General features: G+C 37.1%; 1 protein-coding gene across 10 annotated transcripts in view; it reads right to left on the bottom strand.

Annotated features, from left to right (window-relative positions):
- Positions 1 to 13,256, bottom strand: part of LOC100395099 (coiled-coil domain-containing protein 144A) — a 117,405-nt gene that overhangs the window by 68,999 nt on the left and 35,150 nt on the right. For all 10 annotated transcript variants that reach the window (XR_013535930.1, XR_013535928.1, XR_013535931.1 and 7 more), the window contains 2 exons: positions 8,551 to 8,584; positions 8,134 to 8,272 (listed from right to left, as the gene is read on the bottom strand). Coding sequence is in view for 5 of the 10 variants with exons in the window: in XM_078374367.1 (XP_078230493.1) it covers positions 8,134 to 8,272; positions 8,551 to 8,584 (173 nt within the window). In the remaining 5 variants the exon portion in view is untranslated. The remainder of the gene's footprint in view (positions 1 to 8,133; positions 8,273 to 8,550; positions 8,585 to 13,256) is intronic.

The raw sequence follows: 13,256 nt of genomic DNA, 5'->3' as shown, positions 1-13,256 counted from the left end.
AACTATATGACATTTTAGAAAAGGCAAAACTATAGAGACAGTAAAAAAAAATCAGTGGTAGCCAGGAGTTGGGGAGGGTGGGAAAAGATGAACAGATGAAGCACAAAGGAGTTTTAAAACCCTGAAACTACTTTGGATAATACTACAATGATACATACATGTCCTTATACCTTTGTCTAAATTCACAGCAGTTAAGACACCAAGACTGAACTCTAATATAAACTATGGACTTCGGGTGATTATGACATGTCAATTCACGATCATCAATGAGATCAACTGTACCACTCTGGTGAGGGACTGATAATTGTGGAGGCTATGAACGTGTTGGGGGCAGGTAGTACAGTGATAATCTTTGTGCCTTACTTTCAGTTTTCCTGTGAAGCAAAAACTACTCTAAAAGATGGTCCTCTAAAAATTTCTAAATAAAATTTTGGCAAATCTAATATACTAGAAGGATAATACATCATTAACAAGTGAGGTTGATCCCAAAACACGGGGTTGGTTTGCCATCAGTTACTCACCACCTTAACAAACTTTTTAGATGGTCAGAAGAACCATCTGACCATCTCAGTAGATTTGGCATTTGATAAAATACAACATTCATTCCTGATTTAAAAGAAATTCCTCTTAGTAACTAAAGAATACAAGGGAAGGCCATCAGCATGATAAAGAGCATCTCTGATAAAGCTACAACTAACACGCATCATGATGAAAAACTGAACGCTTTCCCTGTAAGATCAGGAACACAGGAATGTCTCCTTTCAGTATTTGAGCAGCAGTGTACTGAAGCCAGTGCAGTTAGGCAAGAAAAGGAAATAAAAGCTATCTGGGTTGAAAGGAAGAAGTAAAACTGTCTTTATTCACAATCATGATCACATAATAGGGACAGGTAAAATCCAACCTGTGGGGAAGCTTCTTATTTTTACAAATAAAGTTTTATTGGAATGCAGCTGTGTTTTTTTAAATATGTTTTATTGCACTTTAGGTTCTGGGGTACATGTGCAGAACATGCAGGATTGTTACACAGGTACACATATGGCAATGTGGTCTGCTGTCTCCATCCCCTTGTCACCTACATCTGGCATTTCTCCCCAGGTTATCCATCCCCAACCTCTCTACTGTCCCTCCCCTATTCCCCCACAACAGACCCCAGAATGTGATGCTCCCCTCCCTGTGTCCATGTGTTCTCATTGTTCAACATCTGCCTATGACAACATGTGGCGTTTGATTTTCTGTTCTTGTGTCAGTTTGCTGAGAATGATGCTTTCCAGATTCATCCACGTCCCTACAAAGGACACAAGCTCATAATTTTTTATGGCTGTATAGTATTCCATGGTGTATATGTGCCACATTTTCCTTGTCCCATCTATCACTGATGGACATTTGGGTTGGTTCCAGGTCTTTGCTATCGTAAACAGTGCTGCAATGAACATTCATGTGCATGTGTCTTTACAACAGGATGATTTAGAATCCTTTGGATATATACCCAATAATGGTATTGCTGGGTCAAATGGAATTTTTGTTTCTAGGTCCTTGAGGAAGCGCCACACTGTCTTCCCCAATGGTTGAACTAATTTACGCTCCCGCCAACAGTGTTCCTGTTGTGTTCCTATTTCTCCACATCCTTTCCAGCATCTGTTGTCTCCAGATTTTTTAATGATCGTCATTCTAAGTAGCATGAGATGGTATCTCCACATGGTTTTGATTTGCATTTCTCTAATGACCAGTGATGATGAGCATTTTTTCATAGGTTTATTTGCCTCATATATGTCTTCTTTCGAAAAAGGTCTGTTCATATCCTTTCCCCACTTTTAAATGTTTTTTTTTTTCCTTGTAAATCTGTTTTAGTTCTTTGTAGATTCTGGATATTGGCACTTTGTCAGATGGGTAGATTGCAAAAATTTTTCCCATTCTGTTGGTGGCTGGTTCACTCTAATGATTGTTTCTTTTGCTGTGTAGAAGCTCTGGAGTTTAATTAGATCCCATTTGTCTATTTTGGCTTTTGTTTATTTTGGCTTTTTGTTGTCTATTTCGGCTTTTGGTATTTTAGACATGAAGTCCTTGCCTATGCCTATGTACTGAATGGTTTTGCCTAGATTTTCTTCTAGGGTTTTTATGGTGTCAGGTCTTATGTTTAAGTTTTTAATCCATCTGGAGTTAATTTTAGTGTAAAGTATCAGGAAAGGATCCCGTTTCTGCTTTCTGCACATGGCTAGCCAGTTTTCCCAACACCATTTATTAAACAGGGAATCCTTTCCCCATTGCTTGCTTTTGTTAGGTTTGTCAAAGAGCAGATGGTTGTAGATGTGTGGCTCTGCCTCCAAGGCCTCTGTTCTGTTCCATTAGTCTATATCTCTGTTTCGGTACCAGTACCATGCTGTTTTGATTACTGTAGCCTTGTAGTATAATTTGAAGTCAGGTAGCATGATGCCTCCAGCTTTGTTCTTTTTGCTTAGAACTGACTTGGCTATGCAGGCTCTCTTTTGGTTCCATATGAAGTTTAAGGTGGTTTTTTCCAGTTCTGTGAAGTGGCTGTCATAGGTAGCTTGATGGAGATAGTGTTAAATCTATAAATTACTTTGGGCAGTATGGCCATTTTCACAATATTGATTCTTCCTAACCATAAGCATGGAATGTTTTTCCATCTGTTTGTGTCCTCTCTTATTTCCTTGAGCAGTGGTTTGTAGTTCTCCTTGAAGAGATCTTTTACAACCTTTGTTAGTTGTATTCCTAGGTATTTGATTCTCTTTGTAGCAATTGTGAATGATAGTTCATTCTTGATTTGGCTCTCTGCTTCTCTGTTATTGGTGTATAGGAATGCTTGTGATTTCTGCACATTGATTTTGTAACCTGAGACTTTGCTGAAGAAGCTTATCAGTAAAAAGATTTTGGGCTGAGACAATGCGGTCTTCTAAATATACAATCACATCATCTGCAAATAGAGACAATATGACTTCCTTTTTTCCTATTTGAATATCCTTTATTTCTTTTTCTTGCCTGATTTCTCTGGCTAGAACTTCCAATACTCTATTGAATAGGAGTGGTGAGAGAGGGTATCCTTGTCTAGTGCTAGACTTCGAAGAGAATGCTTCCAGTTTTGCTCATTCAGTATGATATTGGCTGTGGGTTTGTCATAAATAGCTTTTATTATTTTGAGATATGTTCTGTTGATACCTAGTTTATTCAGAGTTTTTACATTAAGGACTGTTGAATTTTGTTGAAGGCCTTCTCTGCACCTATTGAGATGATCATGTGGTTTCTGTCTTTGGTTCTGTTTATGTGGTGAATTATGTTTATAGATTTGAGTATGTTGAACCAGACTTGCATCCCCGGGATGAAGCCTACTTGATCATGGTGATATGCTTTTTGATGTGCTGTTACAATCAGTTTGCCAGTATTTTATTGAAGATTTTTGCTTCTATGTTAATCATGGATATTGGCCTGAAGTTTTCTTTTCATGCTAAGTCTCTGCCAGGTTTTGGTATCAGGATGATGTTGGTCTCATAAAATGATTTGGGAAGGATTCCTTCTTTTTGGATTGTTTGGAATAATTTCAGAAGTGGTACCAGCTCCTCTTTGTATGTCTGGTAGAATTCAGCTGTGAACCCATCTGGACCTGGGCTTTTTTTTGTTGGTAGGCTATTAATTGCTACCTCAACTTTAGACCATGTTATTTGGTCTATTCAGGGTTTTGACTTCTTCCTGGTTTAGGTCTGGGAGGGTGCAAGTGTCCAGGAATTTACCCATTTCTTCTAGGTTTACTGGTTTATGTGCATAGAGTTGTTTGCAGTAATCTCTGATGGTAGTTTGTATTTCTGTGGAATTGGTGGTGATATCCCCTTTTTTGTTTTTTGTTGCATCTATTTGATTCTTCTCTTTTTTTTATTAATCTGGCTAGTGATCCATCTATTTTGTTGATCTTTTCAAAAAACTAGCTCCTGGATTTATTAATTTTTGAAGGGTTTTTGTGTCTCTCTATCTCTTTCAGTTATGCTCTGATCTTAGTTATTTCTTGTCTTCTGCTAGCTTTTGAGTTTTTTGATCTTGCTCCTCTAGCTCTTTCAATTTTGATGACAGGGTGTCAATTTTAGATCTTTTCTTGATTCTCATATGGGCATTTATTGCTAAAAATTTTCCTCTAGATACTGCTTTAAATGTGTCCCAGAGATTCTAGTATGTTGTGTCTTCATTCTTGTTGGTTTTGAAGATCTTTATTTCTGCCTTCATTTTTTATCCAGTTCACATTCAAAAGCCAATTGTTTGGTTTCCATGAAGTTGTCCAGTTCTGAGTTAGTTTCTCAATCCTGAGTTCTAATTTGATTGCACTGTGGTCTGAAAGACTGTTATGATTTCCCTTCTTTTGCATTTGCTAAGGACTGACTGACTTCCAATTATGTGGTCAGTTTTAGAGGTGTGATGTGGTGCTGAGAAGAATGTATATTCTATGGATTTGGGGTAGAGAGTTCTGTAAATGTCTGTTAGATTTTCTTGGTCCAGATCTGAGTTCAAGTCCTGGATATCCTTGTTAATTTTCTGTCTCTTTGATCTCTCTAATATTGACAGTGGAGTCTAAGTCTCTGTAGGCCATTAAGAACTTGCTTTATGTATCTAGGTGCATATATATTTATGTATTGTGTATATTGCTTTATGTATTAGGTGCGTATATATTTAGGATCATTAGCTCTTCTTGTGGCATTGATCCTTTTACCATTATGTAATGCCCTTCTTTGTCTCTTTTGATCTTTGTTGGTTTAAAGTCTATTTTATCAGACACTAGAATTGCAACTCCTTTTTTTTTTCTCCTCCATTTGCTTGGTAAATCTTCCTCCATCCCTTTATTTTGAGCCTATGTGTATCCTTACACATGAGATGGGTTTCCTGGATACAGCACACCAATGGTTTTTGACTTTTGATCCAATTTGCCAGTCTGCGTCTTTTGATTGGGCCTTTAGTTCATTTACATTTAAGGTTAATATTGTTATGTGTGAATTCCATCCTGCCATTTTGATGCTAACTGGCTGTTTTGCCCATTAGTTGATGCAGTTTCTTCATTGCATCAATGCTCTTTGCCATTTGGTATGTCTTTGGAGTAGCTGGTACTGGTTGTTTCTTTCTATGTTTAGTGCTTCTTCCAGGAGCTCTTGTAAGGCAGGCCTGGTGATGATGAAATCTCTGAGCAATTGCTCGTTCTTAAAGGATTTTATTTCTCCATCGCTTATGAAGCTTAGTTTGGCTGGATCTGAAATTCTAGGTTGAAAGTTCTTTTCTTGAACTTTCTTAAACGATGTTGACTATTGGCCCCCACTCTCTTCTGGCTTGTAGGGTTTCTACTGAGAGATCTGCTATGAGTCTGATGGGCTTCCCTTTGTGGGTAACCTGACCTTTCTCTCTGGCTGCCCATAGCATTTTTTCCTTCATTTCAACCGTGGTGAATCTGATGATTATGTGCCTTGGGGTTGCTCTTCTTGAGGAATATCTTTGTGGTGTTCTCTGTATTTCCTGGACTTGAATGTTGGCCTGCCTTGCTAAGTTGGGGAAGTTCTCCTGGATAATATCCTGAAGAGTGTTTTCCAGCTTGGATTCACTCTCTCCATCACATTCAGGTACACCTATCAAACGTCAATTAGGTCTTTTCACATAATCCCATATTTCTTGGAGGCTTTGTTCATTTCTTTTTACTCTTTTTTCTCTAATCTTGCCTTCTCATTTTATTTCATTGAGTTGATCTTCAATCTCTGATATCTTTTCTTCTGCTTGGTTGATTGGGCTATTGAAACTTGTGTATGCCTCATGAAATTCTTGTGTGGTGTTTTTCAGCTCCATCAAGTCATTTATGTTCTCTAAGCTGTTTATTCTCGTGAGTATTTCATCTAACATTTTTTCAAAGTTCTTAGTTTCTTTGCATTGGGTTAGAACATGTTCTTTTAGCTCAAAGGAGTTTGTTATTACCTACTTTCTGAAGCCTGTTTCTGTCAATTCATCAGACTCATTCTCTATCCAGCTTTGTTCCCTTGCTGGTGAGCAGTTGTGATCCCTTGGAGGAGGAGAGGGGTTCTGATTTTGGATATTTTCATCCTTTTTGCATTTGTTTCTTCCCATCTTTGTGGATTTATCTACCTGTGGTCTTTGTAGTTGGTGACTTTCAGATGGGGGTCTCTGAGTGGACATCCTTTTTGTTGATGATGAAGTTATTTCTTTCTGTTTTTTAGTTTTCCTTCTAACAGGGCCCTCTGCTATAGGACTGCTGGAGGTCCACTCCAGACCCTGCTTGCCTGAGGATCACCTGTGGCAGCCTCTGCGTTCTCGCTGGGAACTGCATTCCAGAGCTGTTCCTATTTGTCCATCTTGAAGAACAGTCATAGCTGTGCTTTTTAACATATGTTTACGGCTGGTCTCATACTACAATGGCAGAGTTGATTGGCTGTGACAGAGACCATTTTGCCACAAGTTAGTTTCAAAATGGAAAGGTATGACAACCTTTGGAGTATGTATAAAAGCTGATTGACTCAAATCTCAATTTTAAATGTTCAAAAGCTACCCCAATTGGAAAATACAGTTCACCAAAGAAGATATACAGGTAGCAAATAAGCCCATACAGGATGTTCAACATTATTAGTCCTTAGAGTAATGCGCATTAAAACCATAATGATATGAATACATATCCATTATAATGGCTGAAATTTCAAAATTAAAAAAACAGCAATAATGTTGAGATGCTACAGAACAACAGGAAATGTCATATACCTCTGGTTGGAATGGAAAATCAATTCAAATACCTTGGGAAATAATTCAGCAGTTTTTTTTTTTAATTTTTTATTGCATTTTAGGTTTTGGGGTACATGTGCAGAACATGCAAGACAGTTGCATAGGTACACACATGGCAGTGTGTTTTGCTTCCTTTCTCCCCTTCACCCACATTTGGCATTTCTCCCCAGGCTATTTCTCCCCAGCTCCCCCCCCGCTGGCCCTCCTCTTTTCCCCCCAGTAGACCCCAGTGTTTAGTACTCCCCTCCCTGTGTCCATGTGTTCTCATTTTTCATCACCCGCCTATGAGTGAGAATATGCAGTATTTCATTTTCTGTTCTTGTGTCAGTTTGCTGAGAAGGATGTTCTCCAGATTCATCCATGTCCCTACAAACGACACGAACTCATCATTTCTGATTGCTGCATAATATTCCATGGTGTATATGTGCCACATTTTCCCAATCCAGTCTATTATCAATGGGCATTTGGGTTGATTCCAGGTCTTTGCTATTGTAAACAGTGCTGCAATGAACATTTGTGTGCATGTGTCCTTATAGTAGAACGATTTATAGTCCTTTGGATATATACCCAGTAATGGGATTGCTGGGTCAAATGGAATTTCTATTTCTAAGGCTTTGAGGAATCACCACACTGCCTTCCACAATGGTTGAACTAATTTACACTCCCACCAACATCAGCAGTTTCTTAATAAAGGAATACCAAGGGACAGGAAAAGACTTTGATGGATGATCAACATGCTAACTCTCGATTATGGTGACAGTTTCTCATGTCCATGCAACTGCGCATTTTATATATGTGCAGTCTATAGTGTGTCAGTTATACCTCACTGAAACTATCGACTGCTGGAACAATAATCTAAGACACTGGGTGGGACACAGAGAAAGAGAAGGGTAAAAGCGATGCAGGATAAAGCTAGAGGATTCAGATCTCTAACCTTACAGCAATGAGTAGTAGCAGCTGAGTTATAAGCAAAGGAATCACATGATCAGATCCGAATCTTTAAAAACATATCATTATGATTGCAGAGTAGACCATGGTTTTAGGAGGTAGGGCATTAGGGAAAAGAGTTCTAGGATTCCTAAGATTCCTGCAGCATTCCAGGTGGGAAAAAATGGTAACCTGACATTGGGGGAAGGCATAGGAGAGAAACAGAGCCCACAAAATGACTGGGAGTGCCATTCACACCGAGAAAAGTACAGTGGAGTTATCATAGCTCTTTGGTGTACAGTATACATTTGTTCTCTTTTTACTTTAACACTGAGCATATTTCTGAGATGAGCTTCACTATCATGCATCAGTTCTCAGCAATGTATACACACATTACTGCAGGACACATTAAAAGGCCTTGCATTTATGCAATGGTCCTACCTTTACACTTCATTCTAAGTTGTTCAATCCACAACAAAAAATTCTCATAAGTAGAGTCAGACAACTTGCATTCTGAGTCTGTTTCAGATGGTCGCACTGAGTCAGCAAAGTCAGCCCCAGGATGTATTTGGTTTTTGACCTATGAGATAAATAATACTGTTTCACAATGTCCTAGAAAGATTTATAACATGTGCTAAATGTACAGAAGTGGTATTTCTCCACTGTTTTTTTGTATGAGCAAAAACACAGTTACTTCTTAAAGAAACAGATTGTTCTTAGAAGGTACAGTTATCAATGGCTGTTTTTAAATTACTTTTTCTAAGCAAACAGCTTTATAACAAAACATTCTTTTTTTCCACCTTACTTTTAAATGTTTTTTTAAATAATATTTTAGATCATTTACTTTTTTTACAATACCTGGCTCTTTTCAGTAGATGTTTTATTTTCAGCCCTGAAAAAAGAAACAATTCCTATTAGAAAAATAGCAAAGATGTAAAATATAAAGCATATCTAATACTATTGTTTTATCATATAAAATATCTGCATTTGTATTACTTCTGCTATTCATCAAGTGCACAGGTAATTTTTTTTACAGTTAATGCAAAATACAGTAATTTTCTACAACGGACATTAAATTATAAACAGAAACATTGACATTAAGGGATAAAAAAATTTAGCACACCACAAATAATTAAATTTAGGTCCAGCTTTCTGAGAGTAAAACCAAAAGAAAAAAACATGTTACCTGCATTATGTGATAAAAAGATATACATCAGGTTCTTCTCATTGTTGTCCTTTTCAATAAAAACAGTGTGTACAGGCCCTAAAACCTATTTGGAAAATATTACTCACATTCTTATATAAGAGAAATCCCTTTTTTAATGATGATATGTTAGCTTTTTCTGGACTTACTATGCAGGTACTATGCATCATTCTAAGCACTGTCCATGTGTCAAGCTCATACAATCCTTTTAACAATGTGAGGTTGGTAATACTGTGAGGTTGGTAACATATTAGGTATTTTATAAAGAAAGAAAATAGGCACAGAAAGGCCCCATGACTCTCCTCAGCCGATACAGCTGGCCAGTAGCAGACCCAGCACTCAAACCCAAGAATTCTACCTCAAAAACATGTTTCATGAGATGCTGTAAAGGTAACCTTTATTTTCAAGTGTTTTAAAGAGATATGACAGCAGATTAATCCACACTGTCATTCCATTTCTAACTACAACTATAAATAATAATTTCAGAATCTTGCAATTTTTTTCTAATAAAAAAATTGTATACAGAGGCAAGTTTGGAAACCTACTTTCAAAAAAACTAAAAATCATTTTTAATGAAATTCATCAATAGGCATTCCTTCATGTATTCACCCATTAATTTGCACATTTAACAAATAAATACTAACTGAGCACACAATACATCCTGATGTCAATGCTGGTCCAGGGAAACATGGTGTTTTGATACTTTAGAACTTTAGAATCCACTTTGGGTCAACTTGATTAAATGTTTTTTAAACTCTATAATCAAGAAGTAATAATCTGTGATAGACTGTCAACAATTAGCTTTTCTAAAGTACTTGAACAAAACCCTCCCCTTCTCCCCAGAAACTAAACAACTCTAAAGTTGATACACCTGACATTTTAGAGTACCTTAGCAAATCATACCTATTCATCAAGGGATGTTGAAATTCTGTTCAGTATGGCCTAAGTGTTCGCATGTTTATAATTTCACAATTTAAAAAAATTTATATATAACAGTTTGAATTTTAGTTCACATTTACACGCTCAGTTAGACTAATGATACATTTCTGAAGCAATGCTGAAAGAACAAACTCTTACCATAAAACTCTACATGAATAAACATTTTAAGGACAATTAGTTGCTAAAAGCCTATAAAAGATAATGAGTCAAGCTTTCAAGCACTGAGACATGCAAACAAAACTAAATCTCATAAACATGCTCTTCTTTCATGATCATTACCAGCATCATACAAACACACTCTCAAAGCTTCTATTTTTAAAGAAAAAAGAAAGAAAAGTCCCTGAATTCCATATTCTTCTTCAGTTATCACCCATTTCTCTACTGTCTTTCCCAGGAAACATTCCCTCAAGGTGTGTCTATGCTTATCCACGATAGTCAGGGTTCCACAGCAATTATTTATTGAAACTGCTCCTTGTCAAAGTCACCAGCCCTCAGAATAATCGGTCTTTCAGCGTTGATATAGTTGAGTATCCTCTAGCTTTGGCAGTCTACACTATTCCATTTCCAGAAAAAGTAACCACTGCAAATGTTCCTTCTCAGAGAAATAAAGAACGTTTAAATTTTACCTCCTTTCATCCTCATCTATTTCACTTAAACCACTGTCATCATCTACTTGCAGCAGACCATGAGTTACTAAATTAGCCTTCTCAAACATTGGTGTAATCACATTATTGTGAGGTCCATTTTTTATTTTCATTTTTCTTTACTTCCTTCATATGTAAGGCAGAACCACAACTTTTAAAAAAATCTGGCCAGGTGCAGTGGCTCACGCCTATAATCCCAGCACTTTGGGAGGTCGAGGCAAGTAGATTATAAGGTCAGGAGATTGACCCATCCTAGCCATGGTGAAACCCCGTCTCAACTAAAATACAAAATCATTAGCCAGGCATGGTGGCATGCACCTGTGGTCCCAGCTACTCAGAAGGCTGAGGCAGGGGAATCACTTGAATCCAGGAGACAGAGGCTGCAGTGAGCCAAGATTGGGCCACTGCACTCCAGCCTGGCAAAAGAGCAAGACTCTGTCTCAAAAAAAAAAAAAAAAAAATCTATAAAAAGCCAATGTTTTATAATAATTCTACTGATAACACATAAAAAACAATTTTGCAAAATTTCAACTCTTCCCTATCTCAAGTCATTAATTTAAAAAACACAGTTATAAATTACCAACATAAATAGAAATATATATTTCCTGCCTCAGAAAACAAGTAATATACAATTACGATACAATGTGTCATTTACGAGTTGATAAATGAAAAGTTATATTTTAGCACAAGAAAGGCTTTACAGAAGAGGCAAAATAGGAGCTCACCAAGGAAAAATAGAGAAAATGACTCCACTCGGAGAACAGAATGACAGCACAAAGATTAGTCCCATGGAGTCTAGGTGTTTCCTAGGAACTTGCAAAGAAGAGTGTAAAACACAAGGAAACTAAGACTGGAAGATGAATGCTACATCAGACAGCTGGAGCATACAGACAATGACTCTTAGACATGAAACTCGTAATTAGATCTGTTCTATGTTTTGGGTTTTGTTTTTAAATAGAATAATATTTAAACAGTTTAAACAAGGTTTTAAAAATAACAGGTACATATTACATTAAAGAAATCAGGAAAATGTCTTGGGAAGAAAAAAACTTACTGATAAAATTCTTAAATGTCAGTACCCCAAAACCTAAAATCCAATTAAAAAAAAAATTCTTAAATGTCAGTGTATAACAGTTCAAAAGTAGCAATATTTTTATTAGTTACAGAAGTTTGTTTGAAAATAATTTGGTAAATTTTCCATATGTTTAGTCTAGTTTTTAGTCTTAACACAGAAAGCTGAATTTGCCAGCAGAAAATTGTAATGACTTTTTAATGAAGTAAACACATGGCATCACTACCGCTGCATGGAACAGAAAGTGAACAACAAAATAGATGAAGGAATAAAGAAAGTGTCACTATCATACAGCTACACACATTAACAAAGAGACAAACATTTACCACTGGAGATTATGTTAGGAGTTTAGCAGAAGCCTCTGAAAATACCAAAACTGAAACAGAATAATAATTGCTGTTTGCTTTTAACTATGTAGAGAACTCTCTGGTTAAGACTAAACATCAAAAAAAAAAAAAAAAGAGAGAGAGATCTTGCTGAGACCAATTATTAAACAATTCCTCTTGACCCATACATCCAAATTAATTACATAGTTCTGGAATATGAAATCATTTTCATTTCGATCATAGTTGATGGAAGGCAACTTTTAAATAGAAAACTGCAGTTTAAAGTTGCCTCAGACTTAGGAAAGAACTGACCTGTAGCATGGTAGTAACAAGCAACCACCCACAGCCAGTTCTAAATCCAGTCAATCAATCAACCAGCATCAATGTGGGCCACTTGCTTCTGAAAGACAGGCAATCAAACACAAACTTACTCCAATCCACAAGCCTGGGAGTGCTGACCAACCCACAGCAGCCTCGCTCACATAGCCATGTTTCTCCAGATCATGTCAACCCTCTTATGCCCTGAGAGTCTGCCAATCCTTCAAGTCCCCTCCTCCCACCACCCTTTGTAAGAGCCACAGCTGCTCAGAGGGCCTGATCAGCACAGCTCTCTGAGGGTAGAAAGCAATACATTCCGACCTGGTCTTTTAACTTCAAATACTGAAGGTTCATAATTGCTTGGAAGCAATTTTTAAGTCCATTAAATTTACCACCCTTATATTTTTTCTTTATAAATTACCAGCAAAGTTTGTAATTCCTTTGATCCATTTTATCATAAGTAAAACTATCATGATTATTACTAAAACAGTAAATACTGAGTAACCACAATATTGAGCTTTACTCTCTAAATAAAAAACTATTAATATAAAGAATGCAGCCTATTATAAAGAGCTAAAAAAAATCCAAAAAGGCATATAATTGCCAAGCAAAAGTGTTAGAATGAACCCACGTCAAACCTTTTTTAATTTCTTTTCTTTTTTTTTTCTTTTCAGACAGACTCTCACTCTGTCACCAGGCGCCAGGCTGGAGTGCAGTGGCACAACCTCGGCTCACCACAACCTTCGCCTCCTGGGTTCAAGCAATTCTCCTGCCTCAGCCTCCTGAGTAGCTGGGACTACAGGTGCACACTACCACGCCCAGCTAATTTTTTGGATTTTTAGTAGAAGACGGGGTTTCACCATGTTGGCCAGGATGGTCTCGATCTCTTGACCTTGTGATCCACCCACCTTGGTCTCCCAAAGTGCTGGAATTACAGGCACGATCCACTGTGCCCGGCCTTTCTTTCTTTTTTTTCTTTTTTTACATGAGATCAGTCTAATGTTTTTAAAATACACCAAAGGGTAAACTTCACTTGCTCATTTAGTAAGTATTTGTTGAGT

Source organism: Callithrix jacchus, chromosome 5 (assembly GCF_049354715.1).
Source record: "Callithrix jacchus isolate 240 chromosome 5, calJac240_pri, whole genome shotgun sequence".
Taxonomy (NCBI): Eukaryota; Metazoa; Chordata; class Mammalia; order Primates; family Cebidae; genus Callithrix; species Callithrix jacchus.
Note: the sequence above shows the minus strand (reverse complement) of the source record. Positions and strands in the feature narration are given on the sequence as shown.